Raw genomic sequence first — 16,673 nt, forward strand, 5'->3', positions numbered from 1 at the left:
GATTATAGTTGAAAACTTCCCTAACACGGGAAAGGAAATAGCCACCCAAGTCCAGGAAGCGCAGAGAGTCCCAGGCAGGATAAACCCAAGGAGAAACATGCCATGACACATAGTAATCAAACTGACAAAAATTAAAGACAAAGAAAAATTATTGAAAGCAGCAAGGGAAAAATGACAACATACAAGGGAACTCCCATAAGGTTAACAGCTGATTTCTCAGCAGAAACTCTACAAGCCAGAAGGGAGTGGCATGATATATTTAAAGTGATGAAAGGGAAGAACCTACAACCAAGATTACTCTACCCGGCAAGGATCTCATTCACATTCGACAGAGAAATCAAAAGCTTTACAGACAAGCAAAAGCTAAGAGAATTCAGCACCACCAAACCAGCTCTACAACAAATGCTAAAGGGACTTCTCTAAGTGGGAAACACAAGAGAAGAAAAGGACCTACAAAAACAAACCCATAACAATTAAGAAAATGGTAACAGGGACATACATATCTATAATTACCTTAAACGTGAATGGATTAAATGCTCCAACCAAAAGACACAGGCTCGCTGAATGGATACAAAAACAAGACCCGTATATATGCTGTCTACAAGAGACCCACTTCAGACCTAGGGACACATACAGACTGAAAATGAGGGGATGGAAAAAGATATTCTATGCAAATGGAAATCAAAAGAAAGCTGGAGTAGCAATACTCATATCAGATAAAATAGACTTTAAAATAAAGAATGCTACAAGAGACAAGGAAGGACACTACATAATGATCAAGGGATCAATCCAAGAAGAAGATATAACAATTATAAATATATATGCACCCAACACAGGAACACCTCGATACATAAGGCAACAGCTATAGTGCTAACAGCTATAAAAGAAGAAATCAACAGTAACACAATAATAGTAGGGGACTTTAACATCTCATTTATACCAATGGACAGATCATCCAAACAGAAAATTAATAAGGAAACACAAGCTTTAAATGACAGAATAGACCAGACAGATTTAATTGATATTTATAGGAAATTCCATCCCAAAACAGCAGATTACACTTTCTACTCAAGTGTACATGAAACATTCTCCAGGATAGATCACATCTTGGGTCACAAATCAAGCCTCAGTAAATTTAAGAAAATTGAAATCATATCAAGCATCTTTTCTGACCACAACGCTATGAGATTAGAAATCAATTACAGGGAAAAAACATAAAAAACACAAACACATGGAAGCTAAAGAATACGTTACTAAATAACCAAGAGTTCACTGAAGAAATCAAAGAGGAAATCAAAAAATACCTAGCGACAAATGACAATGAAAACACGACGATCCAAAACCTATGGGATGCAGCAAAAGCAGTTCTAAGAGGGAAGTTTATAGCAATACAAGCCTACCTCAAGAAACAAGAAAAATCTCAAATAAACAATGTAACCTTACACCTAAAGGAACTAGAGAAAGAAGAACAAAACCCAAAGTCAGTAGAAGGGAAGAAATCATAAAGATCAGAGCAGAAATAAATGAAATAGAAACAAAGAAAACAATAGAAAGATCAATAAAACTAAAAGCTGGTTCTTTGAGAAGATAAAATTGATAAACCATTAGCCAGACTCATCAAGAAAAAGAGGGAGAGGACTCAAATCAATAAAATTAGAAATGAAAAAGGAGAAGTTACAAAAGACACCACAGAAATACAAAGCATCCTAAGAGACTACTACAAGCAACTCTATGCCAATAAAATGGACAACCTGGAAGAAATGGACAAATTCTTAGAAGGGTATAACCTTCCAAGACTGAACCAGGAGGAAACAGAAAATATGAACAGACCAATCACAAGTAAGGAAATTGAAACTGTGGTTAAAAATCTTCCAACAAACAAAAGTCCAGGACCAGATAGCTTCACAGGTGAATTCTATCAAACATTTAGAGAAGAACTAACACCCATCCTTCTCAAACTCTTCCAAAAAATTGCAGAGGAAGGAACACTCCCAAACTCATTCTATGAGGCCACCATCACCCCGATACCAAAACTAGACAAAGATACTACAAAAAAAGAAAATTACAGACCAATATCACTCATGAATATAGATGCAAAAATCCTCAACAAAATACTAGCAAACAGAATCCAGCAACACATTAAAAGGATCATACACCATGATCAAGTGGGATTTATCCCAGGGATGCAAGGATTCTTCAATATATGCAAATCAATCAATGTGATACACCATATTAACAAATTGAAGAAGAAAAACCATATGATCATCTCAATAGATGCAGAGAATGCTTTTGACAAAATTCAACACTCATTTATGATAAAAACTCTCCAGAAAGTGGGCAAAGAGGGAAACTGCATCAACATAATAAAGGCCATATACAACAAACCCACAGCAAACATCATTCTCAATGGTGAAAAACTGAAAGCATTTCCTCTAAGATCAGGAACAAGACAAGGATGTCCACTCTCGCCACTATTATTCAACATACTTTTTGAAGTCCTAGCCACGGCAATCAGAGAAGAAAAAGAAATAAAAGGAATACAAATTGGAAAAGAAGAAGTAAAACTGTCACTGTTTGCAGATGACATGATACTATACATAGAGAATCCTAAAGATGCCACCAGAAAACTACTAGAGCTAATCAATGAATTTGGTAAAGTTGCAAGATACAAAATTAATGCACAGAAATCTCTTGCATTCCTATACACTAATGATGAAAAATCTGAAAGAGAAATTAAGGAAACACTCCCATTTACCATTGCAAGAAAAAGAATAAAATACCTAGGAATAAACCTACCTAGGGAGACAAAAGACCTGTATGCAGAAAACTACAAGACACTGATGAAAGAAATAATGATGATACAAACAGATGGAGAGATATACCATGTTCTTGGATTGGAAGAATCAATATTGTGAAAATGACTATACTACCTAAAGCAATCTACAGAATCAATGCAATCCCTATCAAATTACCAATGGCATTTTTTACAGAACTAGAACAAAAAATCTTAAAATTTGTATGGAGACACAAAAGACCCTGAATAGCCAAAGCAGTCTTCAGGAAAAAAAACAGAGCTGGAGGAATCAGACTGCCTGACTTCAGGCTATACTACAAAGCTACAGTAATCAAGACAATATGGTACTGGCACAAAAACAGAAACATAGATCAATGGAACAGGATAGAAAGCCCAGAGATAAACCCACGCACCTATGGTCAACTAATCTATGACAAAGGAGGCAAGGATATACAATGGAGAAAAGACAGTCTCTTCAACAAGTGGTGCTGAGAAAACTGGACAGCTACATGTAAAAGAATGAAATTAGAACACTCCCTAACACCATACACAAAAATAAACTCAAAATGGATTAGAGACCTATATGTAAGACTGGACACTCTAAAACTCTTAGAGGAAAACATAGGAAGAACACTCTTTGACATAAATCACAGCAAGATCTTTTTTGACCCACCTCCTAGAGTAAGGGAAATAAAAGCACAATTAAACAAATGGGACCTAATGGAACTTAAAAGCTTTTGCACAGCACAGGAAACTACAAACAAGACGAAAAGGCAACCCTTAGAATGGGAGAAAATACTTGCAAAGAAATCAATGGACAAAGGATTAATCTCCAAAATATATATACGACTCATGCAGCTCAATATTTAAAAAAATGAACAACCAAATCAAAAAATGGGCAGAAGACCTAAATAGACATTTCTCCAAAGAAGACATACAGATGGCCAAGAAGCACAAGAAAAGCTGCTTAGCATCACTAATTATTAGAGAAATGCAAATCAAAGCTACAGTGCGGTATCATCTCACACCACTTAGAATGGGCATCATCAGAAAATCTACAAACAACAAATGCTGGAGAGGGTGTGGAGAAAAGGGAACCCTCTTGCACTGTTGGTAGGAATGTAAGTTGATACAGCCCCTATGGAGAACAGTATGGAGGTTCCTTAAAAAACTAAAAATAGAATTACCATATGACCCAGCAATCCCACTACTGGGTATATACCCAGAGAAAACCATAATTCGACACATGCACCCCAATGTTCATTGCAGCACTATTTACAATAGCCAGGTCATGGAAGCAACCTAAGTGTCCATTGACAGACGAATGGATAAAGAAGATGTGGTACATATATACAATGGAATATTACTCAGCCATAAAAAAAGAACGAAATTGGGTCATTTGTAGAGACGTGGATGGATCTAGAGACTGTCATACGGAGTGAGGTAAGTCAGAAAGAGAAAAACAAATATCGTATATTAACGCATGTACGTGGAACCTAGAAAAATGGTACAGATGAACCAGTTTGCAGGGCAGAAGTTGAGACACAGATGTAGAGAACAAACGTATGGACACCAAGGGGGGGAAAGCGGCGGGGTGGTGGTGGTGGTGGTGGTGGTGGGATGAACTGGGAGGTTGGGATTGACATATATACATACACTAATATGTATAAAATGGATAACTAATAAGAACCTGCTGTATAAAAAAATAAAATAAAATTCAAAAAAAAAAAAAGACAACCTACCAAATGGGAGAAAATGTTTGTAAATCATTTGTAAGAGGTTTATATCCAAACATACAAAGACAATCTTTTTTTTTTTTTTTTTGGGCCGCACTATGTGGCATGCGGGTACTTAGTTCCCCGACCAGGCATCTAACCCACGCCCCCTGCAATGGAAGCGCGGAGTCTTAACCACTGGACCACCAGGGAAGTCCCCAAAATATATGAAGACAGTCTGATTAGAAAATGGGCAGAGGATCTGAATAGACATTTTTCAAAAGAAGACATACAGATGGCCAACAGGTACATGAAACGGTGCTCAACACCACTAATCATCAGGGAAATGCAAATCAAAGCCACAATGAGATATCATCTCACACCTGTTAGAATGGCTATCATCCGAAAGACAAAAAATTACAAGTGTTGGCGAGGATGTAAAGAAAAGGGAACCCTTGTGCATGGTTGGTGGGACTGTAAATCGCTACAGGCACTATGGAAAGCAGTATGGAGATTTCTTGAAAAGTTAAACATAAAACTACCATATGATCCAGCAATTCCACTTCTGGGTATTTACCTGAAGGAAATGAAAACACTAACTTGAAAAGATAGCTGCAAGCCCATGTTCATGGCAGCATTATTTACAATAACCAACACATAGAAGCAACCTAAGCATCCACTCATGGATGAGTAGACAAAGAAAATGTGGTATATATAAATATACAACGGAATATTACTCAGCCATTAAAAAGAAGAAAATCTCAGGACTTCCCTGGCAGTCCAGTGGTTTAAGGCTCTGCGCTACCACTTCAAGGCGGCATGGGTTCGATCCCTGGTTGGGGAACTATGATCGCACATGCAGCATGGCGTGGCCCCAAAAAATAAATAAATAAAAAGAAGAAAATCTTGCCATTTGTGACAATGTGGATAGACCTTGAGGGCATTATGCTAAGTGAAATAAGTCAGACAGACAAAGACAAACACCATATAATTTCAATTATATGTGGAATCTAAAATCAAAAACAAACTGAACTCACTGATACAGAGAACAGATAGTTGGTGGGTGGGCAAAATGGGTGAAGGGGATAAAAAGTTACAAACTTTCAGTTACAAAATAAATAAGTCATGTAAGGTACAGAATGGTGACTATAGTTAATAATGCTGTATTGTATACTTGAAAGTTGCTGAGAAAGTAAATGCAAGGAAAAAAAATTTGTAACTGTGGTGATAGTTGTTAACTAGACTTACTGTGGTGATCATTTCACAATATATACAAATATTATGTTGTACATCTGAAACTAACAAGGTTGTATGTCAATGATATCTAAAAACAAAACAAAACAAAACAAAACTTCAGAGAAATCTAAGCCATGCCTAATAGGTCCTTTAAAGCAGCTACAGGTCTTTTCAGCACCCCAAGTGTACACCTGTAGGTCTTATGATTAAGTCTTTAACACATTTTGAGTTAAAAGACAGGGTTGCAGGCCCTCTCTGTTAACAGTTGGGCTTCTATAATTTTGAGGGCTGTTGTCCTACATCAGCCTCATGGAAGAGAGAAGAGTTTATCTCTAAGATCTGTGGACATGGCCTTTGTGCAATAAAATGGGTTATAAATTGATATACAAGAAACCCACAAGGCTTTTAAAAATATCAACTTGGACTGAAACGGACAGATGCAATATGAAATGAAAGAGGCTTCTGTAGCCCCAAAATTCTTGGAGCAGGTAACAGACTAAGAACTACCGAGCATGATCACAGAAGAGGGAGGATGGCTCAAGGCTGAACAGACTTCCCAATGGATGGAAGCAAGAGACACAGGGAACTCCTAGGAAGTAATAATGGGTCCTAAGAGCAAAAGGAGAATTAAGTGCCAGGGTGGATTTCACAATTGCTGTGGACTAATGATTCCTATGTACTTCCCACCCTGCCTCTCCTTTCTGAGTGGGAGTATCTATTTAAAAAAAAAAAAAAGAAAAGAAAAGAAAAGAAAGGAAATGAAAGAGACAAAACAACCAATGCAAAGTGTGAATCTTGATTACATGTTGGTTTACAAAACCAAAACAAAAAGACTTGGCTAGGGGCTTCCCTGGTGGCGCAGTGGTTGAGAATCTGCCTGCCAACGCAGGGGACACGGGTTCGAGCCCTGGTCTGGGAAGATCCCACATGCCGCGGAGCAACTAGGCCCGTGAGCCACAATTACTGAGCCTGCGCGTCTGGAGCCTGTGCTCCGCCAACAAGAGAGGCCGCGATAATGAGAGGCCCGCGCACCGCGATGAAGAGTGGCCCCCGCTTGCCACAACTAGGGAAAGCCCTCGCACAGAAACGAAGACCCAACACAGCCATAAATAAATAAATAAATAAATAAAAATTAAAAAAAAAAAAAAAAAAGACTTGGCTATAAGAGATTTTGGGAATAACTAGGATATTTGAAAAATGCAGATGCATAGTCCCTAAACCAGTCATTTTGGGTCAACCTCTGGGGGTGGGGCTTCCTGACAACAGTATCTTTGGAAAGCTTTCCAGGAGATTCTGGCCTGTGATCAGCATTTGGGAACCACTAAGTTAAAACTTTCCCTTCCCCTTTGCTTTATCTTATTTTCCTGCCCTTATGTTTCCTCATTTACATTTTTTGAAGCCAAAATGCCAACGTATTAATTTAAGATACAATCAGTAACTGACAAAGACCAGGACACTTGGGTTATGCGATCAGCACATCCTCTCCCTGTGGCCAAACTTTGATGGAATCCTAATCCTAATCAGAAGGATTAGGATATTTAATTTAATAACCACAGGAAATTATTTGCAGCGTTCAGAAACCCTTGAAATCAGTTTTCTGACTTTTAAAAATCTTATTCCAATAAGTGGACTCAAATCTCTTTTTGGAACAAGGTAAAATAAATAATAACAACAACAACAATAACATAACAATAATAATAGCAGCCTCCACAAATTGACTGTGGAGGCACTTTATGTGAGGCACTTTACAGTGATGGCATTTACCTTAAAACACCTAACAACCTTACTAGGTACTAACAATAGCTAAAACCTCTGTAGCATTTACTATGTGCCAGGCACCTCTAAAGTGCTTTACCTGTATCAGCTCGTTTAATTTTCACAATCTTACGACGTAGGTACCATTTTCATTCCCGCTCTACAAATAAGGAAACTGCGACCCCTAGAGGTTAGGAATTTGAGCCAGGATTTGAACCCAGGGAGGTTTCAGAGTCTATGCTTTTAACAGTATGCTACTGGCCTCTCTAGAAATATTACCCACACATTAACTCATTTCATCTCCCAAAACCCAGGAGACAGATGGTTATAGCATGTCCATCTTACAGATGGGGAAATGGAGGCTCAAGGGGGTGAAGTGGCTGTACCCAGTCACTGTGGCAGGACCAGGACTTGAGCCGGGTTTAGGTGACCGCAAAGCCCTGAGCTCCACTATGGGAAGGCCTCCCTGGGTGCTGCCTGGGCCTGGCCACCTCACCTGTTTGTAGATGAGCTCGAAGGCCCCCGTGTCACAGCTGCGGTCCAGCCGCCGGTCGATGACCACGCGCAGGGTGTCGGCCTGCACGCCGGCACAGAGCCGGGCGGTGACAGCCGTGGAGGGTGCCATGGTGGGGCTGGCGTTGATCTCGATCAGCCAGGGCTGGAAGTCCTCACCGAACACAAAGTCGGCGCCATAGAGCTCGAAGCTGGCCTTCCGACACTGCATGGTGTCCTGGGAGGTCTGCAGGGCGTGGATCACCGCAGCCTTCATGCCAGGCACGATGACGGTGGACCAGGCGTTCGGGGCCCCCATCTCCTGCAGGTGGGCCTGGAACTTCTGGTTTGACCACATGTTGTCTGAGGGCAGCAGTGGGTGTCGGTGGCACGAATTCTCCAGGTGCTTCTGGATGGAGTTGTTGCACAGGTGCACGGAGCTGGGACAGAGAGCAGAAAGCTGAGGGCTGGCTCCCTGTGCCCCTCCCACCCAAACGCGGGGAGGGCAGGCAAACCCCGAAACCAGCCCCGTGCACTCTGGACCGTTCAGCTTGAGGGGACAAAGGCCTCATCACATTCTTCTAGGGCCACTACCAGTCTTCGCTCAGGACCTCTCTGAGGGCACTAACTACAGGGGCCACAGTATTAAGTGCTTTGTGACAGTGGCAGTTAACCCTGCCAGTGCCTGGAAGATAAGAAGGTGGTTAAGAATACGGGCCCCATGGTCACCAAGACATGTGTTCAAGTTCTATCTTCATCGCTGACTGGTAAGACCTTACATAAGTCATTTAACCCATGGGCTCCTTTCAACATCTGTAAAATGGGGGTAGTAACAGTACCTACTTCACCGGGTTTTCATGGAGGACTGAGATAACATACACGAAGTGCTTAGCAATCGTCACATACAGAGCACTCAGTAGCCGACAGCTATGCGCTCCATATTACTGCCTCCATTCTTCAGATGTGGCAACGGAAGCTTAAATACTTATAGGTTTTCACCTGACCCAAGCTACAGAGCTTGGAAGCTTCAGAGACGGAATTTGAACCCAGGGCTCAACACACTTCCTCTCCCCCGAAATGAACGCTGCAACCTGCCTCTCTCCTCTCGCATTTCTCCTGATCCCCCTTTACCCCGCTCTACATCCTTTCTTCCATAACACATATCACTTTTAACCCAGTAGATGATTTTACTGATTATATTCATGGCTTGTTTGTTTCTCCCTGCTGGAATATGAACTCTTGAGGGCTGGGCTCGTTTTGTTCACTGCTGTGTCCCACGTGCCTAGAACACTGAACGGCACAGGGTACACACAGGTGGTTGGATGGATAGAGGCCTGCCTGCCTGCAGAGTGTGTTTGGAGCCCCACATTGCCCTGGAATCGCTGCTCCTTGCCAGCTCCCCAGCTAGACTGGGAGCTCATGGGAGTGAGGGTTCTGGGGGAGGCTCACTTGTCCAGGTTCTTCAAGGAGAAGGGCTGTGTAGAGAAGCGGATGTAGCTGTCGCGGTAGAACCACACAGTAAGTGGGTTCCAGTCGGTCACCAAGAACCACTGTCTCAGATCAAACTTGGTGCCAAAGATGAGCAGGGGCTGCTCAATATACTTCTGCACCACCCACTTGCCGTCCTTCATCACCATGGGATTGCCGTCCACCAGCTTCAGCATCTCCTCCAGGTGGTCCATGCACATGATGCCTTCGGGGGAAACAGGGTGGTCAGGGATCAGGTCAGGCTTGGGCTGGGAGATGGGCCAGGGGACCATGGAGAGCTCATCATAAGCTCTCACCCCCAAAGGACTGATAGGCCCAAGTGGGTAAGCCTGCCCTTCTCCCTGTTCCCTTTGGGAAAGCTGAGAATCTGCTAAGGATTTAAAGTTTTAAAAAAAATTAACCAGTTTTATTTGATGAAAAGGAATATATGCACGGATAACAATTAAAACAGTATTGGGCTTTTTTAAAAACCACGTGCATAAATGACTTTGATTAGTTTTTCACAATAACTAATGGAATATAAAACAACAGAAGTGAAAAGTAGGCAGTACAGAAGGGTATACAATTTAAAAAAATACATCTCCTTCCCCAGAGGCAGCCAAGTGCTGCTCCCAGGTCCTATGGATAGGCTCCCAGGTTATGGAAGAGTTGAGTGTGCCTCAGTTTCATAGGATTCTATGCACTTAAACATGCTAAGGAATTGGAATACTGCTTGGCACTTGGTGAGCATTCAGTAAATGTTAACTCATATCATTATTACTAGTTACCTGTGGAAAACATCCCTAGGTATAGATTTGCTGGCTCAAAGGGTATGTGCATTTTTTCACTTTATAGAACAAAGATGTTCTACCAATTTGTACTCCCAGTAAGAGTGCATGAGATTGTGTGTTTGCCCACATTCTATCAACACTGTTGATGATTTATTTTTGCCATTCTCTTAGGTAGAATGATATCTTAATTTTATCTGTTTTATAACGAGTGAAGTTAAGTATCTTATGCTAATAAGGCGTTATTTTAATGCTGATATATACAGTTGACCCTTGAACAACACAGGGATTAGGAGCGCCAACCCTCCGAGCAGTCAAAAATTCTCATATAACTTTACAGTAGGCCCTCTGTATCCGTGGTTCCACAGCCATGGATTCAACCAACAACAGATCATGTAGTACTGAAGTATGTATATAGTGAAAGAAATCCGCATATATGTGGACCCACGCAGTTCAAACCCACGTTGTTCAAGGGTCTACAGTAAGAATCACAAGGCAAACAAACACACAAATCAATCTCATTTCTTCATTGTTTGGCCCTTCAAACAGTCTGATTGCCCGCCAATGGCACAGAATAACTTGTGCTGGGTTCCCAAGCCAGATCCTTTCTCAAATAGCCAGAATGATCACTAAGATCCCCAATAACATGACGCCTTGTATAGCCAAAGATTGAGGCTGTTCATGACCTCTGACCCAGCAATTTCACTTTTAGGAATTTATCCTAAGGAAATACATGGAAAGGCTACTAAGATATCTGCACAGGATATTCATCAGTGTTGCTTGTAATAGCAGTTCATCAATCAATAATCAAATAAACAGGAGAAAAAAATGGTGGCCATCTAAATATCCATCAGAAAAGGATTAGGTAAGACCATGAGAGTACATCTAAACAAGATTAGACTATGCAGCTGTAAAACAGAATGAGGTAAGAAAGCACATACTGTACTTTTATATAAAATTCAAAAACAGGCAACACTAATCTATGGTATTGTAAGTCAGAATAGGGGTTCCCATTGCGGGGAGGTAGAGACCTGGAGATGGCATGGGAGGGGGCCCTCTCGGGTGCAGATAGTGTTGTATTTCATGATCTGGGTGCTGTTTCCACGAGTGTGTTCACTATGTGACAATTCACTGAGTTGTATATTCACAATGCATACCCTTTTCAATGAAGTATATTGTATACATATCTCAATTAAGTTTTTCTAAAAATGGAGAGGAAATGTTGAAATACTTTGGGATTCACTGTATGTTTGAAAAGTGTCTATAATAATAAGCTAAAAACAAGCAGGGAAGAAAAGCAGATCTAGATGTACTGCAATGGAGTGATCTGCAAGATCCACTGTTAAGAAAAAAGAAAGGTGCAAAAAATAAATGAGTAATACTCACTGATATGGAAAGATATAATAAATGAAAAAAGGAAGCTACCAAATAGTATGCTCTTATTTAAAATAAAATAAAACATGCACACACTCTCCACATGCATAGAAGAAAGTATAGAAAGAAACACATCACAAGGTGAATTGTAGTTACCTCAGTGAAATCAAGGGTGCCTTTGCTTCCTTCTACTTTTCTGTACTGTCTGATCTTTTTTTAAAAAATAACAAATACGTATGTTCATACTTGGAAAAAACCAACAAAACTATTTCCAAGGTAGAAAAAGAAAAGACTATGATGCTGGTTTTGAAAAGGCATCCCAACAGGAGTGCCCCATAGTGTGTGGAGCTGCGACAGCTTCACTTGGACATGAACAAATTCACCCAAGGGCAGGCAGTACATGGAGCGATCTGCTGCCAGAAGTCTGTTTTTTACATCTCGGAAGTCCTTAACCATCTTTTAAAGGCTGGGCTAATGCACCATCCCAGCTTGCTGGCTGCCCTGTTCAAATTCCATTCATGCTGAGCAGTCAGAATAATAGCTGAGAATAATAGCTGCTATTACATAGCAGGTACTCTGTAAAAGCACAGGATCTAAGCACTTTCCATATATGATTCTCATGTAATCCTCTCAGGTAGGCATTATTGGCTTCATCTTAACAATGATGAAAATGAGGCAAGGAAGAGGTTAACTAACCTGCCCCAGGTCTTATGGATATTAGGAGGCAGAGCTGGGGTTTGAATCCAGGAAGTCTCGCTCCCAGCATCCATACCCTTAACCCCTGTACTATACCCTCACAAGGATGCACTGGTCAAATATGAGAGCCCTTCGATGACAAGCAACTGCATGTGAGTATCACCAGACCTGCCTAAAGCATTAACCTAAACCCACAGGGCAGGAGAGGAGGTGCTGGCATCATCATCACAGCAGCCAGCATTGACGGGGTGGCTACTGTGCCAGGCACCATGCTGAGTGGTAGATGTACTACCTCGTTTAATCCTCAACAGATGAGGGAACTGAGGTTCAGAGAAGTGATATAACTTGCTCAAGGTCACACAGCATATAAGTAGCAGAGCTGGGATTCGAACCTAGGTAGTTTGGCTCCAACAGAACCTGTACTATTTAACTTCCCTGGCCTCTAGCTGGGGAGGGTGTAGGGTGCTGGTACAGGAAGCAGGGGCTGAGCCACACCTCGTCCACGGGACTTGGCTCCCGGCTTCACGATCCAGATGTTGCGATCTCCTTCCATGTCCATCTGGGGCACCACGGCCCGCAGCTGCTGCAGGAGGTCCTCACAGCGCTGGACCTGAGTGTCGAGGTACCTGAGTTCTGCCCCCTCGCTGTGGGGAGATGATGGGACTTGGGCAGGGCTGGGCCTGGGGGCATCCTGGTGAACAAGGCAAGGGGAGACAAAAGCCCCCTGGCCATGCTCCAACCAGCTTTGGTCACGCCCTTCCCCTAGAGATCCAGATAGGTCTCTCCCAAACCTCCAGCCCCACGCTCAGGGTGTCCCCCACATCCACCCTGCCCAGGGCATCACCCAGACTGCTGGAATGGGAGAGGATGGGGACATTCTACCTGCTGCACCCCCCTCACTCCAACACTCCACCTTCTGCCACCTCCCTTTCTATTACATTAAAACTGCCTTTGATAGAATTTAATCATACCAGCATCAAATGATGAGGCACCACTATGTGCCAGGCACTGTGCCAAGGGCTTTACCTATATTATCACTAATCCATCTCCAGGGAAATGTTACTGGTCCCATTTTAGAGAAGTATAAACTGAAGGTTGGAGAGTTAAGGGATTTGCCCAAGGCCACACACTGAGTTAAGTGGCAGGATGCAAACTCCACTCTTCCTGATTCTTCCATCCACAGGTGCTTTTGGGGGTTCATTCCCCTCCTAATCAGAACCTAACACTGGTTGATAGGTGGGCCCCTTCCTAGTCTAATTCTTTTCTAGCACATCTGTATCACACATCTCCTTGATTTATTTCTCTTCCCATCACTTACCACCTGACACCCAGACTGATTTGGTTAATGCCTGTCTCCGCTCACTGGAACGTAAGCTTTATGAGAGCAGGAACATTTTTTGTAGTTGTTATTCTCTGTTGTAGTCCCAACCCCAAGCAGTACCCGGCACTTATTAGGCGCTCCCTGAAAGTCTGTTAACTGAATGACTGGTTGGATAAGTAAGTCCTCTGGCAGGAGCTGGCCTCAGCAACTGGGCTGTACTGACAAGGGTTCATGGACAAAGAGGGACCTGTTCCCTACAGGACACAAAATGTCCTCAGCTAAACCAAGTCACAAAATACCCCAGATGGTAGCCTCATCCAAACTCTCCCATTTGTTTTCTTCTGAATGAATACAAAGGAAGCCTCCACTAGACGGTAACATCTCTTTAACATCTTAGCCTCTTGAATGTCTCCAGCCACGGAGGACTTATCTCTCTGTTGCTAAGGCAGGAACAGCAGCAGCAGCTGGGCAGTGCCAGGAACGGGGACAGTCAGATGGAGGGAGCTTGGCAAGGCCTCTTATTCACACATAAGTCCTGGCTCTTCTATTTCCACAAGGTTTGCTGGAAACTTTTCTGTGGTCATGGCATAAAGAATCTGCTGAGCAAATCTGTGATTTGGCCCAGGAAAGTGTCACATGGTGGTGGCAGGGGCACGTGCAACTTGAAAAAGTATATTCAACATGACAATATGATTTTATATTTAACAACAACAAAAAAAAGTGTTTCTGTGGAAAGTGAACCTTGATAAAAGCCTGGTTGGTGGGGGGAGCAGGGGGAAAAAAAAAAAGCCTGGCTGGTGCGTCATGGATTTGTTTTTTTAAAAAGTTGAGATACTGAATAGATTAATAAAAGCTAATGATCTGTACTGAACAATTCAAGGCAATGTTATATGATGTAATATTTTATGTAATCCTGACTTTTGAGAGGTTCCTCCAGCCCCCAACTTACCCCACATTGAGAAATGCAGAGGACTGACATTCTTTCCACCTACTGTTCTAACTCAGTCCTGATAATTCTTAATTTAAGAAGGGTGGCTTCATGTTTTCTGGCAGGTAAGGGGAAAGTATGGGGTCACCTAGTTTTTGTTTCCTGATGTTTAAAAAAAGATACAAATGAATTATTCATCAATGATGTGGGTTTGCTTGGTAAGTCATTCGTCCAAAGTTCATTTATTAGTTCTTCAGTCTCCCCATCAATCATTAAATCTGTCTGTTCCTTTCTATTCTAACATCATGCCAGCTGAGGCCCTTGGCACTCCCTCCAGCTTACTGCTGTGTGCCCCTGAGGGCAGGGACTTCGTTTCATTTCTGGAGCCTGGCACAACTCCTGGCACATAGGAGGGGCTTGGTAAATACTGAGTGTGCGCCTGCCTTCAGGGCCCTCCTCCGTCCAGTCTCTCCCACACACTCTGTTGAACGGAGTCTCCCTATAACAGCTCCAGGTCCATCTCAATACTCCTTTGCTCTGCTCAAGAACCTTTCCCCGGAGTGTGTTCTGCAAACGCAACCGCTCAGGATGCTTGGGGCGGGGGGCTGGGGTCACGTTAAGTACAGGATATACTGCACACTCTATCTCTCTTGGAGGTTTATACCACCAGTAGGTTCTGAAAAGTCCTGCATCAAGGAAACCTATTTTAGCTAACTTTGTTTAACCCAATGTTTTCCAAATGTGATGGACCACAAAAGCCCTTTTTTCATAAACTCTATTTACAGCCTGTAGTACTAGCATCCTATGTAATACACTTTGGGAAACGTTGGCCTGCAGCATAAAATCTAAATGACTTAATAGAGTCTTACTTTGTGAGTGAATTCTATGAGTCAGTGCTGAGAACATCATACAAATTATCCTGTCTAATCCTACCTTTCAGGCAGACATTATTTTGAAACCAATTTTACATTTGAGAAAAGCAAAGCTCAGAAAGATTAGTGATGTTCCCAAGGTCACAGAGCTTGGAAGCGGCAAAGGCAGACTCAGGTCTATCTGACAGCACAGCCATGATCTTAGTCACGATGCTATGTCAAGATCTGGGAAGAGTGGTTTGGATCCTATTATGAAGGCAGTGGGAGCTCTTGAGGGTTCTGAAGAAGGAGAACAGTAGGGTGAACGAAACGGGGAGGCTTGGAGAGAGATGGGGGCAGCACTCGACAGAGAGGTTCTGTCCCTGAGCATCAGCTCAGAACATGGAAGCTGCCCGAGAGCAAGGGGCACCTGCCATGCCCCATGGCCAGGGCTGCAGAGGTACTCACTGGACCACTTGATAGTAGCGCTGGAGGAAGAGGGACCAGCCCTCAGGGCTCAGGTAGAGCGGAGCCTCCATGTCCTTGTCAATGTCCACGTGGGCCAGGTTGTTAAGGTGCTCCTCGCAGGCGCACAGAGCCTCCTCCACAAACTCTGGCGACACCGTCACTGGCTTTTTCTCCTGTTTCTTGGGCTGCGTGTCTCCTGTAGAGACAGGAGGGGGCTGTCACTATCTCATATGCCATGACCCCCACTGCCCCAAGGCCTGTCACTTACCTGCGACTTCACCCTAAATACACCTGAGGCCCAGCACACACCTGCATCCCCTACTGCCCTGGGACCTATCACTCACCTGGGGCTTTTGTTCTAAATCCACCTGCGGCCCCAGTGCTCACCCTTGGCCCCCAATATCCCAGGACCTATCACTCATTTGAGGCTCCACCCTAAATGTCCCCGAAGCATCTCAGCACCTATAACCCCAGCACACACCTGCAGCCTCTCTGTGCTTGGGAGTTCTGACACACCTGAGGCCCTTGTGCCCCTGCTCCTGACACATGACAGTCTTCTTTGCACCTGACACACCCAAGAGACAGCAATTGGGCAGTCGGCCTCTGGAAGAGCCAGGGATTTTCCTCCTCCCAGTAGAGCTGCCCCTCACTTCTTCGAATCCCTGGCTGATGAGACCCTGGGTTACAGGATGGAGGCTGTGAGGTAGAAGCTAAGTCCAGAGAGGGAAAAGGCAAGCAAAGGGTTGAGCCAGCAGGCAGTGAGGGACTCTCTGTGTCCCTTCACAAGG

The 16,673-nt window shown here is 43.1% G+C and overlaps 1 protein-coding gene across 5 annotated transcripts in view; it reads right to left on the minus strand.

Moving 5' to 3' along the window:
- The window catches only part of TTLL3 (tubulin tyrosine ligase like 3), a 32,426-nt gene that overhangs the window by 6,450 nt on the left and 9,303 nt on the right, over nt 1–16,673 (minus strand). For 3 of the 5 annotated variants that reach the window (XM_068558633.1, XM_068558630.1, XM_068558632.1), the window contains exons 8-12: nt 16,367–16,450; nt 15,886–16,081; nt 12,813–12,961; nt 9,442–9,685; nt 7,997–8,432 (exon numbers count right to left, since the gene is read on the minus strand). In XM_068558633.1, the coding sequence (XP_068414734.1) occupies nt 7,997–8,432; nt 9,442–9,685; nt 12,813–12,961; nt 15,886–16,081; nt 16,367–16,450 (1,109 nt within the window). The remainder of the gene's footprint in view (nt 1–7,996; nt 8,433–9,441; nt 9,686–12,812; nt 12,962–15,885; nt 16,082–16,366; nt 16,451–16,673) is intronic. The other 2 variants (XM_068558634.1, XM_068558631.1) reach the window with 2 other exon arrangements.

This window comes from Eschrichtius robustus, chromosome 12 (genome assembly GCF_028021215.1).
Source record: "Eschrichtius robustus isolate mEscRob2 chromosome 12, mEscRob2.pri, whole genome shotgun sequence".
NCBI lineage: Eukaryota > Metazoa > Chordata > Mammalia > Artiodactyla > Eschrichtiidae > Eschrichtius > Eschrichtius robustus.